The sequence below is a fragment of the Oncorhynchus nerka genome, linkage group LG16 (assembly GCF_034236695.1).
Source record: "Oncorhynchus nerka isolate Pitt River linkage group LG16, Oner_Uvic_2.0, whole genome shotgun sequence".
Classification (NCBI taxonomy): domain Eukaryota; kingdom Metazoa; phylum Chordata; class Actinopteri; order Salmoniformes; family Salmonidae; genus Oncorhynchus; species Oncorhynchus nerka.
In genome coordinates, this window is record NC_088411.1 from 49982931 (window position 1) to 50000585 (window position 17655).

At 45.0% G+C, this 17655-nt stretch overlaps 1 protein-coding gene across 1 annotated transcript in view; it reads right to left on the reverse strand.

The window, feature by feature from the left end:
- The window catches only part of LOC115124607 (AT-rich interactive domain-containing protein 4B-like), a 292870-nt gene that overhangs the window by 35637 nt on the left and 239578 nt on the right, over positions 1 to 17655 (reverse strand). The window contains 3 exon segments of the mRNA XM_065002341.1: positions 4568 to 4724; positions 7984 to 8068; positions 10050 to 10259. Of these exon segments, the coding sequence (XP_064858413.1) occupies positions 4568 to 4724; positions 7984 to 8068; positions 10050 to 10259 (452 nt within the window).

Consider the following 17655-nt stretch of genomic DNA (forward strand, 5'->3'; position numbering starts at 1 on the left):
CTGTGCTTTCGGAAAGTATTCAGACCCTTTCACTTTTTCCAGTTTTTGTTACGTTACAGCCTTATTCTAAAATGGATTACATCGTTTTTTCCCTCATCAATCTACACACAATATCCCATAATGACGAAGCAAAAACAGTTTTTTAGAAATCAAATAGATTTAAAAAAATTAAAAACATCAAAAAGTATTCAAACCCTTTACTCAGTACTTTGCTACAGCATCTTTTTGGCAGTGATTACAGCCTCATGTCTTCTTGGGTATGAAGCTACAAGCTTGGCACACCTGTATTTGGGGAGTTTCTCCCATTCTTCTCTGCACATCCTCTCAAGCTCTGTCAAGTTGAATGGGGAGTGTCGCTGCCCAGCTTTTTTCAGGTCTCTCCAGAGACGTTCGATCGGGTTTAAGTCTGGGCTCTGGCTGGGTCACTCAAGGACATTCAGAGACTTGTCCTGAAGCCACTCCTGCGTTGTCTTGGCTGTGTGCTTAAGGTTCTTGTCCTGTTGGAAGGTGAACCTTTGCGCCAGTCTGAGGTCCAGAGCGCTCTGGAGCAGGTTTCATCAAGGATCTCTCTGTACTTTTCTCCATTCATCTTTCCATCTATCCTGAAAGTCTTCCAGTCCCTGCTGCTGAAAAACATCCCCACAGCATGATGCTGCCAACACCATGCTTCACCGTAGGGATGCTGCCACCACCATGCTTCACCGTAGGGATGGTCCCAGTTTTCTTCCAGATGTGACGCTTGGTCTTCAGGCTAAAGAGTTCAATCTTCATTTCATCAGACCAGAGAATCTTGTTGCTCATGGTCTGAGAGTCCTTTTTGTGCCTTTTGGCAAAGTCCAAGCGGGTTGTCATGTGCCTTTTACTGAGGAGTGGCTTCTGTCTGGCCACTCTACCATAAAGGCCTGATTGGTGGAGTGCTGCAGAGATGGTTGTCCTTCTGGAAGGTTCTCCCATCTCCACAGAGGAACTCTGCAGCTCTGTCACAGTGATCATCAGGTTCTTGGTCACCTCCCTGACTAAGGCCCTTCTCCCCCAATTGCTCAGTTTGGCCGGGTGGCCAAAGAGTCTTGGTGGTTCCAAACTTCTTCCGTTTATAATGATGGAGGCCACTGTGTTCTTGGGGACCTTCAATACTGCAGAAATTTATTGGTACCCTCCCCAGATCTGTGCCTCAACTCAATCCTGTCTTGGAGCTCTACAATTCCTTTGACCTCATGGCTTGATTTCTGCTCTGACATGCACTGACTACTGTGAGACCTTCATATAGACAGGTGTGTGCCTTTCCAAATCATGTCCAATCAATTGAATTTACCACAGGTGGACTCCAATCACATTGTAGAAACATCTCTAGGATGGTCAATGGAAGCAGGATGCACTTGAGCTTCATTTTGACTCTCAAATCAAAGGGTCTGAATACCTGTTATTTCTGTTTTTATTTTTTAATGATGTGCAAACATTTCTAAAAACCTGTTTTTGCTTCGTCATTATTGGTATTGCGTGTAGATTGAGGAAAACAATTAATTTAATCTATTTTAGAGTAAGGCAGTAATGAAATAAACTGTGGAAAAAAGGAATACTTTCTGATTGAACCGTATAAATGTGTAATGTGGTAAACTGTTCTCTAATCCCCCTGTACTCATGTCTGTCATTGAACAAAGGAGAATACCTGTTAGGTTACTGTATAAACGTAGAGATGCACCGATATAACAAAGGAGAATACCTGTTAGGCTACTGTATAAACGTAGGACTGCACCGATATAACAAAGTAGAATACCTGTTAGGCTACTGTATAAACGTAGGGATGCACCGATATAACAAAGTAGAATACCTGTTAGGTTACTGTATAAACGTAGGACTGCACCGATATAACAAAGTAGAATACCTGTTAGGTTACTGTATAAACGTAGAGATGCACCGATATAACAAAGTAGAATACCTGTTAGGTTACTGTATAAACGTAGAGATGCACCGATATAACAAAGTAGAATACCTGTTAGGCTACTGTATAAACGTAGAGATGCACCGATATAACAAAGGAGAATACCTGTTAGGCTACTGTATAAACGTAGGACTGCACCGATATAACAAAGTAGAATACCTGTTAGGCTACTGTATAAACGTAGAGATGCACCGATATAACAAAGGAGAATACCTGTTAGGCTACTGTATAAACGTAGGACTGCACCGATATAACAAAGTAGAATACCTGTTAGGTTACTGTATAAACGTAGAGATGCACCGATATAACAAAGTAGAATACCTGTTAGGCTACTGTATAAACGTAGGACTGCACCGATATAACAAAGTAGAATACCTGTTAGGCTACTGTATAAACGTAGAGATGCACCGATATAACAAAGGCGAATACCTGTTAGGCTACTGTATAAACGTAGGGATGCACCGATATAACAAAGTAGAATACCTGTTAGGCTACTGTATAAACGTAGAGATGCACCGATATAACAAAGTAGAATACCTGTTAGGTTACTGTATAAACGTAGGACTGCACCGATATATCGGTGAACATACCGGAATCGGACGATAGTAGCTAAAAATGCCAACATCGTTATCGGCCAACGTCTAGTTTAACGGCGGCGTGCAAAGCTGACGTGTATACCTATAAAACTATTGGAGGAAATTATAGTTGAAATGATTAATAATGTATACATTTCAATTATAACCATTTATTCTAATACTATTATGTTATGGTATGAAATGTATGGGTTCTTGGTTAAGCTGTTACTGAAACTGTAAGTAAAACGAATTAATTGTCTGTACCTTGCGGGCAGGTTAAGGGAGAGGGATGATATATCTTTTCTGACAGATAAGAATGGTCCTTGATATTCCATTAGTGGAGGAGAAGATATCTTTTAGACAGATTGGAATGTTTGATTTATGAGGGGAGTAGAAGACATCTCCAGACCTGAAAACACTGTGTATTGTGTGGATCGGAGAGAGTGTGAGAAACTGATGATGTCATTTCATGTCCTCTCTTTAAATGTAAGGTTCGTTGTATTTTTAGTTAGTACTCTCTTGAATTAAACGCTGTTACCTGGCTTTTAAGACTGGTCTTGATCTACTTCATGCATAATTAATGAACTTACAACTCATTAATGAATTAGAAAGAGTGCGAATTTGGTTTTGGCTACAAAACATATAGGAATTTAGAATTCCACTAACAAAAACATATATAATGTATATATCTATATAATAATATATAAAACCTATATAATGTAGATACATGACGTAAAATATAGCACTACATGTGCAGCACAGCATTCGGGATTGGGATATAATTTTTGCGCTAGTTGGCTGTACCTTTCCTTCATAGCTTGTTCTCCATTTTCTTTTAAAATAGGGAGCCAATTTGTTTTCAGTGCTTTTCTTTCCATGACTGATCAAACTTGCTTTCTCGTCACTCTCTTGTTTAACTTGATGGGGAAACTTGTTTCCCAAACCTACGATGGTGCTGCTGTAATGAAATGTTTCTGCTATTTGTATTTACAGCCAAGTCCCCTCCTGTTCCATAAGAGGTGACGACCACTTCAGCCAAGTCCCCTCCTGTTCCCTAAGAGGTGACGACCACTTCAGCCAAGTCCCCTCCTGTTCCCTAAGAGGTGACGACCACTTCAGCCAAGTCCCCTCCTGTTCTCTAAGAGGTGACGACCACTTCAGCCAAGTCCCCTCCTGTTCTCTAAGAGGTGACGACCACTTCAGCCAAGTCCCCTCCTGTTCTCTAAGAGGTGATGACCACTTCAGCCAAGTCCCCTCCTGTTCTCTAAGAGGTGACGACCACTTCAGCCAAGTCCCCTCCTGTTCTCTAAGAGGTGACGACCACTTCAGCCAAGTCCCCTCCTGTTCTCTAAGAGGTGATGACCACTTCAGCCAAGTCCCCTCCTGTTCTCTAAGAGGTGACGACCACTTCAGCCAAGTCCCCTCCTGTTCCCTAAGAGGTGACGACCACTTCAGCCAAGTCCCCTCCTGTTCCCTAAGAGGTGATGACCACGCCACTACCAGTGTCAACTCTCTCCTGATATGAACTGAAGCCATATCTCATGGACCCTCTCATCCATTGGATGTTTGAGCACTGAGCATCCCTGTCCATTTTCTTTCATTACTGTATGTGGTGTCAATCACATTACACAACAATTTGATTATAAGCCTTTCTTGGACCAACTCATTCTTAGATCTTTTGTCTATCTCTGTCGTGTTACTGTTTCTTGTCTTCCCAGTCCTGTCCTGTCGTCTGTGGAAGAGTTCAGCTCGTCTCCAACTCCATCGATCCATGATGAGCCTGTCCTGCACTGATGCTTCTGAACACCACAACCCATCATGGACTTAAGCCTCAGCTCATGCTTCATTCAATTACTGCTGCGTAGCCCTCTCATTCCCAATTCCCATAATATTGTATTATAAATGTCTTTATTAAATGTTTTAGGTTAAAACAATTTGTCTTTGACAATTCCCCCCCAAAAAAAAATGTTTCTCCATAAACCAGCCTCCAATGCTTGCAGGCCATTGAGTATAGAAGTGATTTAAAAAGACTGCATAGTCAGTTGGTTCTCACCGTCCTCCATCTTGGAGAAGACATGGAGCTGGTGGGCCAAGCCGGGACATGAGCCATAGCCAGGGCCGAGGAGTTTGGAGGAGGGGCGGGGGACACGTAGGTTGTTGGGGTCCTGGTTCAGTCGTTCCAGGCGGTTGCGCTCTCTCTCCGCTTTGTTCTGGGAGGGCAGGAAGACCATGTTAAGGGCTCCAGAGTAATGTTCTGTATCTTGTGGTAACCTCATGTCATATTCATAGACAGAAACACAACTGTTTCTTCGGTAAGTTCATTTGAAATGGCTACAGTTAAAGTTTACATACAGTGGGGCAAAAAAGTATTTAGTCAGCCACCAATTGTGCAAGTTCTCCCACTTAAAAAGATGAGAGAGGCCTGTAATTCTCACCATAGGTACACTTCAACTATGACAGACAAAATAAGAAAAAAATCCAGAAAATCACATTGTAGGATTTTTAATGAATTTATTTGCAAATTATGGTGGAAAATAAGTATTTGGTCAATAACAAAAGTTTCTCAATACTTTATACCCTTTGTTGGCAATGACAGAGGTCAAACGTTTTCTGTAAATCTTCACAAGGTTTTCACACACTGTTGCTGGTATTTTGGCCCATTCCTCCATGCAGATCTCCTCTAGAGCAGTGATGTTTTGGGGCTGTTGCTGGGCAACACAGACTTTCAACTCCCTCCAAAGATTTTCTATGGGGTTGAGATCTGGAGACTGGCTAGGCCACTCCAGGACCTTGAAATGCTTCTTACGAAGCCACTCCTTCATTGCCCGGGCGGTGTGTTTGGGATCATTGTCATGCTGAAAGACCTAGCCACGTTTCATCTTCAATGCCCTTGCTGATGGAAGGAGGTTTTCACTCAAAATCTCACGATACATGGCCCCATTCATTCTTTCCTTTCCACGGATCAGTCTTCCTGGTCCAGAAAAACAGCACCAAAGCATGATGTTTCCACCCCCATGCTTCACAGTAGGTATGGTGTTCTTTGGATGCAACTCAGCATTCTTTGTCCTCCAAACACGACGAGTTGAGTTTTTACCAAAAAGTTATATTTTGGATTCATCTGACCATATGACATTCTCCCAATCTTCTTCTGGATCATCCAAATGCTCTCTAGCAAAATTCAGACGGGTTTGGACATGTACTGGCTTAAGCAGGGGGACACGTCTGGCACTGCAGGATTTGAGTCCCTGGCAGCATAGTGTGTTACTGATGGTAGGCTTTGTTACTTTGGTCCCAGCTCTCTGCAGGTCATTCACTAGGTCCCCCCGTGTGGTTCTGGGATTTTTGCTCACCGTTCTTGTGATCATTTTGACCCCACGGGGTGAGATCTTACATGGAGCCCCAGATCGAGGGAGATTATCAGTGGTCTTGTATGTCTTTTCCTAATAATTGCTCCCACAGTTGATTTCTTCAAACCAAGCTGAGTTTGGAGTGTGACTGTTTGAGGTTGTGGACAGGTGTCTTTTATACTGATAACAAGTTCAAACATGTGCCATTAATACAGGTAATGAGTGGAGGACAGAGGAGCCTCTTAAAGAAGAAGTTACAGGTCTGTGAGAGCCAGAAATCTTGCTTGTTTATAGGTGATCAAATACTTATTTTCCACCATAATTTGCAAATAAATTCATTAAAAATCATACAATGTGATTTTCTGGACTTTTTTTCCACATTTTGTCTGTCATAGTTAAAGTGTACCTATGATGAAAATTACAGGCCTCTCTCATCTTTTTAAGTGGGAGAACTTGCACAATTGGTGGCTGACTAAATACTTTTTTGCCCCACTGTATACCTAAGCCAACTACATTTAAACTCAGTTTTTCACAATTCCTGACATTTAATCCTAGTAAAAATTCCCTGTTTTAGGTCAGTTAGGATCACCACTTTATTTTAAGAATGTGAAATGTCAGAATAATAGTAGAGAGAAATATTTATTTCAGCTTTTAATTCTTTCTTCACATTCCCAGTGGGTCAGAAGTTTACATACACTCAATTAGTATTTGGTAGCATTGCTTTTAAATTGGTTAACTTGGATCAAACGTTTCGGGTAGCCTTCCACAAGCTTCCCACAATAAGTTGGGTGAATTTTGGCCCATTCCTCCTGACAGACCTGGTGTAACTGAATCAGGTTTGTAGGCCTTCTTGCTCACACAAGCTTTTTCAGGTCTGCCCACACATTTCCTATAGGATTGAGGTCAGGGCATTATAATGGCCACTCCAATACCTTGACTTTGTTGTCATTAAGCCATTTTGCCACAACTTTGGAAGTGTGCTTGGGGTCATTGCCCATTCGGAAGACCCATTTGCAACCAAGCTTTAACTTCCTGACTGATGTCTTGAGATGTTGCTTCAATATATACACATAATTTTCCAGCCTCATGATGCCATCTATTTTGAGAAGTGCACCAGTCCCTCCTGCAGCAAAGCACCCCCCCAACATGATGCTGCCACCCCCGTGCTTCACGGTTGGGATGGCGTTCTTCGGCTTGCAAGCTTCCCCCTTTTTCTTCCAAACATAACGATGGTCATTATGGCGAAACAGGTCTATTTTTTGTTTCATCAGACCAGAGGACATTTCCCCAAAAAGTACGATCTTTGTTCCCATGTGCAGTTGCAAACTGTAGTCTGGCTTTTTTATGGCGGTTTTGGAGTAGTGGCTTCTTCCTTGCCGAGTGGCCTTTCAGGTTATGTCAATATAGGACTCGTTTTACAGTAGATATAGATACTTTTGTACCTGTTTCCTCCAGCATCTTCACAAGGTCCTGTGCTGTTGTTCTGGGATTGATTTGCACTTAAGGTTGTTCATCTCTAGGAGACAGAATGCATCTCCTTCCTGAGCAGTATGACGGCTGCGTGGTCTCATGGTGTTTATACTTGCGTACTATTGTTTGTACAGATGAACGTGGTACCTTCAGGCGTTTGGAAGTTGCTCCCAAGGATGAACCAGTTTTGTTTCTGAGGTCTTGGCAGATTTATTTTGATTTTCCCATGACATCAAGCAAAGAGGCAATGAGTTTGAAGGTAGGCCTTGAAATACATTCACAGGTGCACCTCCAATTGACTCGAATGATGTCAATTAGCCTATCAGAAGCTTCTAAAGTCATGATATAATTTTCTGGAATGTTCCAAGCTGTTTAAAGGCACATCCAACTTAGTGTATGTAAACTTCTGACCCATTGGATTTGTGATACAGTGAAAAAAATCTGTCTAAACAATTGTTGGAAAAATGACTTGTGTCATGCACAAAGTATATGTCCTTACCAACTTGCCAAAACTATAGTTTGTTAACAAGAAATCTGTGGAGTGGTTGAAAAACAAGTTTTAATGACTTCAACCTAAGTGTATGTAAACTTCTGACTGCAACTGTATATGCAAAATAGTATTACATTTTTTTTAAATTAATATTTCTCCTACCTTTATTTTCTTGCGATGCTTGATCTTTTGAACATTCTTATTGGCCGGACGGACAATCTTGTCGGCTTTGACCCACTCGTCATATCTGATGGGAGAGATGGACACAAAGGGTCAATCACAGGTCAAAAGTAACGTGTATATAGCTCATATCCCAAATGGCACCCTATTCCCTATATAGTGCACTACTTTTGACAAACACTCTATGGGATTCCCTATAGGTTCTGGTCAAACGTGGTGCACTACATAGGGAGCCTAACAAGTATTATCACAGAGACATTCAACCCTCTATCTATCATCTGTCTGACAAACCAACACCCCACTGACCACACAGACATTCAACCCTCTATCTATCGTCTGTCTGACAAACCAACACCCCACTGACCACACAGACATTCAACCCTCTATCGTCTGTCTGTCTGACAAACCAACACCTCACTGACCACACAGACATTCAACCCTCTATCGTCTGTCTGTCTGTCTGACAAACCAACACCTCACTGACCACACAGACATTCAACCCTCTATCGTCTGTCTGACAAACCAACACCTCACTGACCACACAGACATTCAACCCTCTATCTATCGTCTGCCTGACAAACCAACACCTCACTGACCACACAGACATTCAACCCTCTATCGTCTGTCTTACAAACCAACACCTCACTGACCACACAGACATTCAACCCTCTATCGTCTGTCTTACAAACCAACACCTCACTGACCACACAGACATTCAACCCTCTATCGTCTGTCTGACAAACCAACACCCTACTGACCACACAGACATTCAACCCTCTATCGTCTGTCTGACAAACCAACACCTCACTGACCACACAGACATTCAACCCTCTATCGTCTGTCTGACAAACCAACACCTCACTGACCACACAGACATTCAACCCTCTATCTATCGTCTGTCTGACCCCCACTTTAGTCAAACAGGATCCAGATCTAACAGAAAGAGACCCAAAATGATATCATGAAATAAGGTTTTCTTAATGAAGATAAACCCACATTATATTATGGAATAACAGAACATTAATGCAGATAAATCCACATTATATTATGGAATAACAGAACATTAATGAAGATAAATCCACATTAGGATAAAATACCACAATTACTACTTAATTTCAGTCTACAGACCGTTACTACCCAGAGGTACTACTTAACGTCAGCCTACAGACCGTTACTACCCAGAGATACTACTTAAAGTCAGTCTACAGAACGATACTACCCAGAGATACTACTTAACGTCAGTCTACAGAACGATACTACCCAGAGATACTACTTAACGTCAGTCTACAGAACGATACTACCCAGAGATAGTACTTAACTTCAGTCTACAGAACGATACTACCCAGAGATACTACTTAACGTCAGTCTACCGAACGATACTACCCAGAGATACTACTTAACGTCAGTCTACCGAACGATACTATCCAGAGATACTACTTAAGTACCTACAGAAAGGAATGAAAGTCTTCCAACCTCACACCAAAAGACAACGTAACGCAGAGAGAAGAGCTTCTGCTCAACCAGTTTTGGAACTCAACCACAAAACGCCAGTACGACAATGACATCACTACATCGGTCTCACTGTGAAAAGCTCCCATCTGTTGTGTGTGTCTCATAATCCCCTTAGGTATGCCAACTCTACTTCTACATAGTAACACTGTAGTAACCTGTCTCTGGCCCAGGGGTGAGTATAGCAACACTTTAATACCACATTCAAACTATAGGGCCCGCCCTGGGGCGGCAGGGTAGCCTAGTGGTTACAGTGTTGGATAGTAACCGGAAGGGGGAGTTACTTAGTGGTAATGGCTAGTTAAATAAAGGTCAAATAACATTTAAATTAAATTCATTAAAAACCCAAATCGCTGCCTGTGGTCCTTTCCAGTGCGATTCCAGCAACTATGGTGGATGGGTAACCAGGCCAGCCCAGTTCATCAATCAAAGCCAAATTATCTATATGTTTTAGAAGAGGATAGATAGGCTGTAAAATAATGGTTGTTAGGTGAAAGTTCATATTCCCCAGGGAATATCCTGTGTCCTGCTAATCTTACCTGACGTTCCAGCCACAGTAGTGAACCAGGTAGAGCACCTCTCCCCCCTCCACGTCAGCATCTTTCACAGTGGCCTGGTACGTCTTCAGGCTGCGACCGCGACCATAGCTCACCTGCACCTTCATCCCCGGGGGGTAACACTCAAACTCCTCCCCTTCCTCCCCCAGATCCTCATCACCACCATCGCCCTCCCGACTGCAGATCTCATCCCTGAAACCAATGAAACACATTTCAGCTTCCTGTTCACTTCCTGGACCTAGGCTTCCCATAATGGACAACAACCACAACCCCCACACCCACTTTCACAACCTGGCAGTAGGTGGACCAACAACAATACCCTGGCCCTTGGACTGTGTTAACCCAAACCTCCAAGACATTACCACTAAATTACCCCCCGAAGACTCCAAGACACTAATACTAACTAACCCCCCCAAGCCACTACTACAAAATAACCCCCCTAGCCTCCAAGCCACTAATACTAACTAACCCCCCCAAGCCACTTCTACTAAATCACCCCCTAGCCTCCAAGCCACTACTACTAAATAACCCCCAAGCCTCAACCTCCAAGCCACTACTACTAAATGACCCACCTAGACTAAAAGCCAATAAAACGAAATACCCCCCTAGCCTCCAAGCCACTACCACTAAATAACCCCTAGCCTCCAAGCCACTACCACTAAATAACCCCCTAGCCTCCAAGCCACAACCACTAAATAACCCCCTAGCCTCCAAACCACTACCACTAAATAACCCCTAGCCTCCAAGCCACTACCACTAAATAACCCCCTAGCCTCCAAGCCACTACTACTAAATAACCCCCTAGCCTCCAAGCCACTACTACTAAATAACCCCAATAGCCTCCAAACCACTACTACTAAATAACCCTGTAGCCTCCAAGCCACTACTACTAAATAACCCCTAGCCTCCAAGCCACTACTACTAAATAACCCCCTAGCCTCCAAGCCACTAAAACTAAATAACCCCCTAGCCTCCAAGCCACTACTACTAAATACCCCCCAGCCTCCAAGCCACTATTACTAAATAAACCCCCCTCCAAGCCACTACTCCATAACCCCCCCAGCCTCCAAGCCACTACTAAATAACCCCCCTAGCCTCCAAGCCACTACTACTAAATAATCCCCCTAGCTTCCAAGCCACTACTACTAAATAACCCCTAGCCTCCAAGCCACTACTACTAAATAACCCCCTAGCCTCCAAGCCACTACTACTAAATAACCTCCCCTAGCCTCCAAGCCACTACTACTAAATAACCCCCTAGCCTCCAAGCCACTACTACTAAATAACCCCCCCCCTAGCCTACTAAATTACCCCTAGCCAACAAGCCACTACTACTAAATACTAAATAACCCCCCCCTAGCCTCCAAGCCACTACAACTAAATAACCCCTAGCCTCCAAGCCACTACTACTAAATAAAGCTTCCAAGCCACTACTACTGAATAACCCTGTAGCCTCCAAGCCACTACTACTAAATAACCCCCCTAGCCTCCAAGCCACTACTACTAAATTACCTCCTAGCCACCAAGCCACTACGACTAAATAACACCCCTAGCCTCCAAGCCACTACAACTAAATAACCCTGTAGCCACCAAGCCACTACAACTAAATAACCCTGTAGCCTCCAAGCCACTACTACTAAATAACCCCCCTAGCTTCCAAGCCACTACTACTGAATAACCCTGTAGCCTCCAAGCCACTACTACTAAATAACCCCCCTAGCCTCCAAGCCACTACTACTAAATAACCCCCCTAGCCTCCAAGCCACTACTACTAAAGAACCCCCTCCTCCTAGCCTCCAAGCCACTACTAAATTACCCCTAGCCTCCAAGCCACTACTACTAAATAACCCCCTAGCCTCCAAGCCACTACTACTAAATTACCCCCTAGCCTCCAAGCCACTACGACTAAATAACCCCCTAGCCTCCAAGCCACTGTAGCCTCCAAGCCACTACAACTAAATAACCCTGTAGCCTCCAAGCCACTACTACTAAATAACCCCCCTAGCTTCCAAGCCACTACTACTGAATAACCCTGTAGCCTCCAAGCCACTACTACTAAATAACCCCCCTTGCCTCCAAGCCACTACTACTAAATTACCTCCTAGCCACCAAGCCACTACGACTAAATAACACCCCTAGCCTCCAAGCCACTACAACTAAATAACCCTGTAGCCACCAAGCCACTACTACTAAATAACCCTGTAGCCTCCAAGCCACTACAACTAAATAACCCTGTAGCCTCCAAGCCACTACTACTAAATAACCCCCCTAGCTTCCAAGCCACTACTACTGAATAACCGTGTAGCCTCCAAGCCACTACTACTAAATAACCCCCCTAGCCTCCAAGCCACTACTACTAAATAACCCCTAGCCTCCAAGCCACTACTACTAAATACCCCCTAGCCTCCAAGCCACTACTACTAAAGAACCCCTCCCCTAGCCTCCAAGCCACTACTACTAAATTACCCCCTAGCCTCCAAGCCACTACTACTAAATAACCCCCTAGCCTCCAAGCCGCTACTACTAAATAACCCCCAGCCTCCAGGCCACTACAACTAAATAACACACCCCCAGCCTCCAAGCCACTACATGACCCCCCAAGACACTACTACCAAATAACCCCCCAGCCTCCAAGCCAATACTACTAAATAACCCCGAAGCCAATAATACTAAATAACCCCCTAGCCTCCAAACCACTACTACTAAATTACCCCCTAGCCTCCAAGCCACTACAACTAAATAACCCTGTAGCCACCAAGCCACTACTACTAAATAACCCTGTAGCCTCCAAGCCACTACAACTAAATAACCCTGTAGCCTCCAAGCCACTACAACTAAATAACCCTCCCAGCCTCCAAGCCACTACCACTAAATAACCCCCCAGCCTCCAAGCCACTACTACTAAATGACCCCCCCAAGACACTACTACCAAATAACCCCACCCAGCCTCCAAGCCACTACTACTAAATAACCCTGTAGCCTCCAAGCCACTACTACTAAATAACCCCCTAGCTTCCAAGCCACTACTACTGAATAACCGTGTAGCCTCCAAGCCACTACTACTAAATAACCCCCTAGCCTCCAAGCCACTACTACTAAATAACCCCCTAGCCTCCAAGCCACTACTACTAAATAACCCCCTAGCCTCCAAGCCACTACTACTAAAGAACCCCCTCCCCTAGCCTCCAAGCCACTACTACTAAATTACCCCCTAGCCTCCAAGCCACTACTACTAAATAACCCCCTAGCCTCCAAGCCGCTACTACTAAATAACCCCCCAGCCTCCAGGCCACTACAACTAAATAACACACCCCCAGCCTCCAAGCCACTACATGACCCCCCAAGACACTACTACCAAATAACCCCCCAGCCTCCAAGCCAATACTACTAAATAACCCCCGAAGCCAATAATACTAAATAACCCCCCTAGCCTCCAAACCACTACTACTAAATTACCCCCTAGCCTCCAAGCCACTACAACTAAATAACCCCTAGCCACCAAGCCACTACTACTAAATAACCCTGTAGCCTCCAAGCCACTACAACTAAATAACCCTGTAGCCTCCAAGCCACTACAACTAAATAACCCTCCCAGCCTCCAAGCCACTACCACTAAATAACCCCCCAGCCTCCAAGCCACTACTACTAAATGACCCCCCAAGACACTACTACCAAATAACCCCACCCAGCCTCCAAGCCACTACTACTAAATAACCCTGTAGCCACCAAGCCACTACTACTAAATAACCCTGTAGCCCCAGAGCCACTACTACTAAATAACCCCCACCCCAGCCTCCTAGCCACTACTACTAAATAACCCCCAGCCTCCAAGCCACTACTACTAAATAACCCCCCTAGTCTCCAAGCCACTGCAACTAAATAACCCACGTAGCCTCCAAGCCACTACTACTAAATACCCCCCTAGCCTCCAAGCCACTACTACTAAATAACCCCCTAGACTCCAAGCCACTACTACTAAATGACCCCCTAGACTCCAAGCCACTACTACTAAATAACCCCCCTAGCCTCCAAGCCACTACTACTAAACAACCCCTAGCCTCCAAGCCACTACTACTAAATAACCCCTAGCCTCCAAGCCACTACTACTAAATAACCCCCTAGACTCCAAGCCACTACTACTAAATGACCCCTAGACTCCAAGCCACTACTACTAAATAACCCCCTAGCCTCCAAGCCACTACTACTAAACAACCCCCTAGCCTCCAAGCCACTACTACTAAATAACCCCTCTAGCCTCCAAGCCACTACTACTAAATAACCCCCATAGACTCCAAGCCACTACTACTAAATGACCCCCCAAGACACTACTACCAAATAACCCCCCCAGCCTCCAAGCCACTACTACTAAATAACCCCACTAGCCTCCAAGCCGCTACTACTAAATAACACACCCCCAGCCTCCAAGCCACTACTACTAAATGACCCCAAGACACTACTACCAAATAACCCCCCAGCCTCCAAGCCACTACTACTAAATAACCCTGTAGCCACCAAGCCACTACTACTAAATAACCCCCTAGCCTCCAAGCCACTACTACTAAATAACCCCCTAGCCTCCAAGCCACTACTACTAAATTACCCCTAGCCAACAAGCCACTACGACTAAATAACCCCCCTAGCCTCCAAGCCACTACAACTAAATAACCCTGTAGCCACCAAGCCACTACTACTAAATAACCCTGTAGCCTCCAAGCCACTACAACTAAATAACCCTGTAGCCTCCAAGCCACTACTACTAAATAACCCCCCTAGCTTCCAAGCCACTACTACTGAATAACCCTGTAGCCTCCAAGCCACTACTACTAAATAACCCCCCTAGCCTCCAAGCCACTACTACTAAATAACCCCCCTAGCCTCCAAGCCACTACTACTAAATTACCCCCTAGCCTCCAAGCCACTACGACTAAATAACCCCCCTAGCCTCCAAGCCACTGTAGCCTCCAAGCCAATACAACTAAATAACCCTGTAGCCTCCAAGCCACTACTACTAAATAACCCCCTAGCCTCCAAGCCACTACTACTAAATACCCCCCCTAGCCACCAAGCCACTACGACTAAATAACACCCCTAGCCTCCAAGCCACTACAACTAAATAACCCTGTAGCCACCAAGCCACTACTACTAAATAACCCTGTAGCCTCCAAGCCACTACAACTAAATAACCCTGTAGCCTCCAAGCCACTACTACTAAATAACCCCCCTAGCTTCCAAGCCACTACTACTGAATAACCCTGTAGCCTCCAAGCCACTACTACTAAATAACCCCCCTAGCCTCCAAGCCACTACTACTAAATAACCCCCCTAGCCTCCAAGCCACTACTACTAAATACCCCCCTAGCCTCCAAGCCACTACTACTAAAGAACCCCTCCCCCTAGCCTCCAAGCCACTACTACTAAATTACCCCCTAGCCTCCAAGCCACTACTACTAAATAACCCCCCAGCCTCCAAGCCACTACTACTAAATGACCCCCTAGCCTCCAAGACACTACGACTAAATAACCCCCTAGCCTCCAAGCCACTGTAGCCTCCAAGCCACTACAACTAAATAACCCTGTAGCCACCAAGTGACTACTACTAAATAACCCCCAGCTTCCAAGCCACTACTACTGAATAACCCCACTAGCCTCCAAGCCACTACTACTAAATAACCCCCAGCCTCCAAGCCACTACTACTAAATAACCCCCCCAGCCTCCAAGCCACTACTACTAAATGAACCCCCCCTAGCCTCCAAGCCACTACTACTAAATTACCCCCTAGCCTCCAAGCCACTACTACTAAATAACCCCTAGCCTCCAAGCCACTACTACTAAATTACCCCTAGCCTCCAAGCCACTACTACTAAATAACCCCCTTAGCCTCCAAGCCACCTAGCCTAGCCTCCAAGCCACTACTACTAAATAACCCCCTAGCAAGCCACTACTAAAATAACCCTGTAGCCTCCAAGCCACTACTACTAAATAACCCCCTAGCTCCAAGCCACTACTACTAAATAACCCCCTAGCCTCCAAGCCACTACTACTAAATAACCCCCTAGCCTCCAAGCCACTACTACTAAATAACCCTGTAGCCACCAAGCCACTAACTAAATAACCCCCAGCCTCCAAGCCACTACAACTAAATAACCCTGTAGCCTCCAAGCCACTACTACTAAATAACCCCACTAGCCTCCAAGCCACTACTACTAAATAACCCCAGCCTCCAAGCCACTACTACTAAATAACCCCTAGCCTCCAAGCCAAAATAACACACCCCCAGCCTCCAAGCCACTACTACTAAATGACCCCCCAAGACACTACTACCAAATAACCCCCCTCCAAGCCTCCAAGCCAATACTACTAAATAAGCCTCAAGCCACTACATGACCCCCCAAGACACTACTACCAAATAACCCCCCCAGCCCCAAGCCAATAATACTAAATAACCCCCCCCTAAATAACCCCCCTAGCCTCCTCCTAAATAACCCCAGCCTCCAAACCACTACTACTAAATTACACCCCTAGCCTCCAAGACTCCAAGCCACTACTACTAAATAACCCTGTAGCCTCTAAGCCACTACAACTAAATAACCCTGTAGCCTCCAAGCCACTACAACTAAATAACCCTCCCAGCCTCCAAGCCACTACCACTAAATAACCCCCCAGCCTCCAAGCCACTACTACTAAATGACCCCCCAAGACACTACTACCAAATAATCCCCCCAGCCTCCAAGCCAATACTACTAAATAACCCCCAAGCCAATAATACTAAATAACCCCCTAGCCTCCAAACCACTACTACTAAATTACCCCTAGCCTCCAAGCCACTACAACTAAATAACCCTCCCAGCCTCCAAGCCACTACTACTAAATAACCCCCCAGCCTCCAAGCCACTACTACTAAATGACCCCCAAGACACTACTACCAAATAACCCCCCCAGCCTCCAAGCCACTACTACTAAATAACCCTGTAGCCACCAAGCCACTACTACTAAATAACCCTGTAGCCCCAGAGCCACTACTACTAAATAACCCCACCCCCAGCCTCCTAGCCACTACTACTAAATAACCCCCCCCAGCCTCAAGCCACTACTACTAAATAACCCCCTAGTCTCCAAGCCACTGCAACTAAATAACCCCCTAGCCTCCAAGCCACTACTACTAAATAACCCCCTAGTCTCCAAGCCACTGCTACTAAATAACCCCCTAGACTCCAAGCCACTACTACTAAATAACCCCCTAGCCTCCAAGCCACTACTACTAAATAACCCCCTAGACTCCAAGCCACTACTACTAAATGACCCCCTAGACTCCAAGCCACTACTACTAAATAACCCCCTAGCCTCCAAGCCACTACTACTAAACAACCCCCTAGCCTCCAAGCCACTACTACTAAATAACCCCTAGCCTCCAAGCCACTACTACTAAATAACCCCCTAGCCTCCAAGCCACTACTACTAAATAACCCCTAGACTCCAAGCCACTACTACTAAATGACCCCCCAAGACACTACTACCAAATAACCCCCAGCCTCCAAGCCACTACTACTAAATAACCCCACTAGCCTCCAAGCCGCTACTACTAAATAA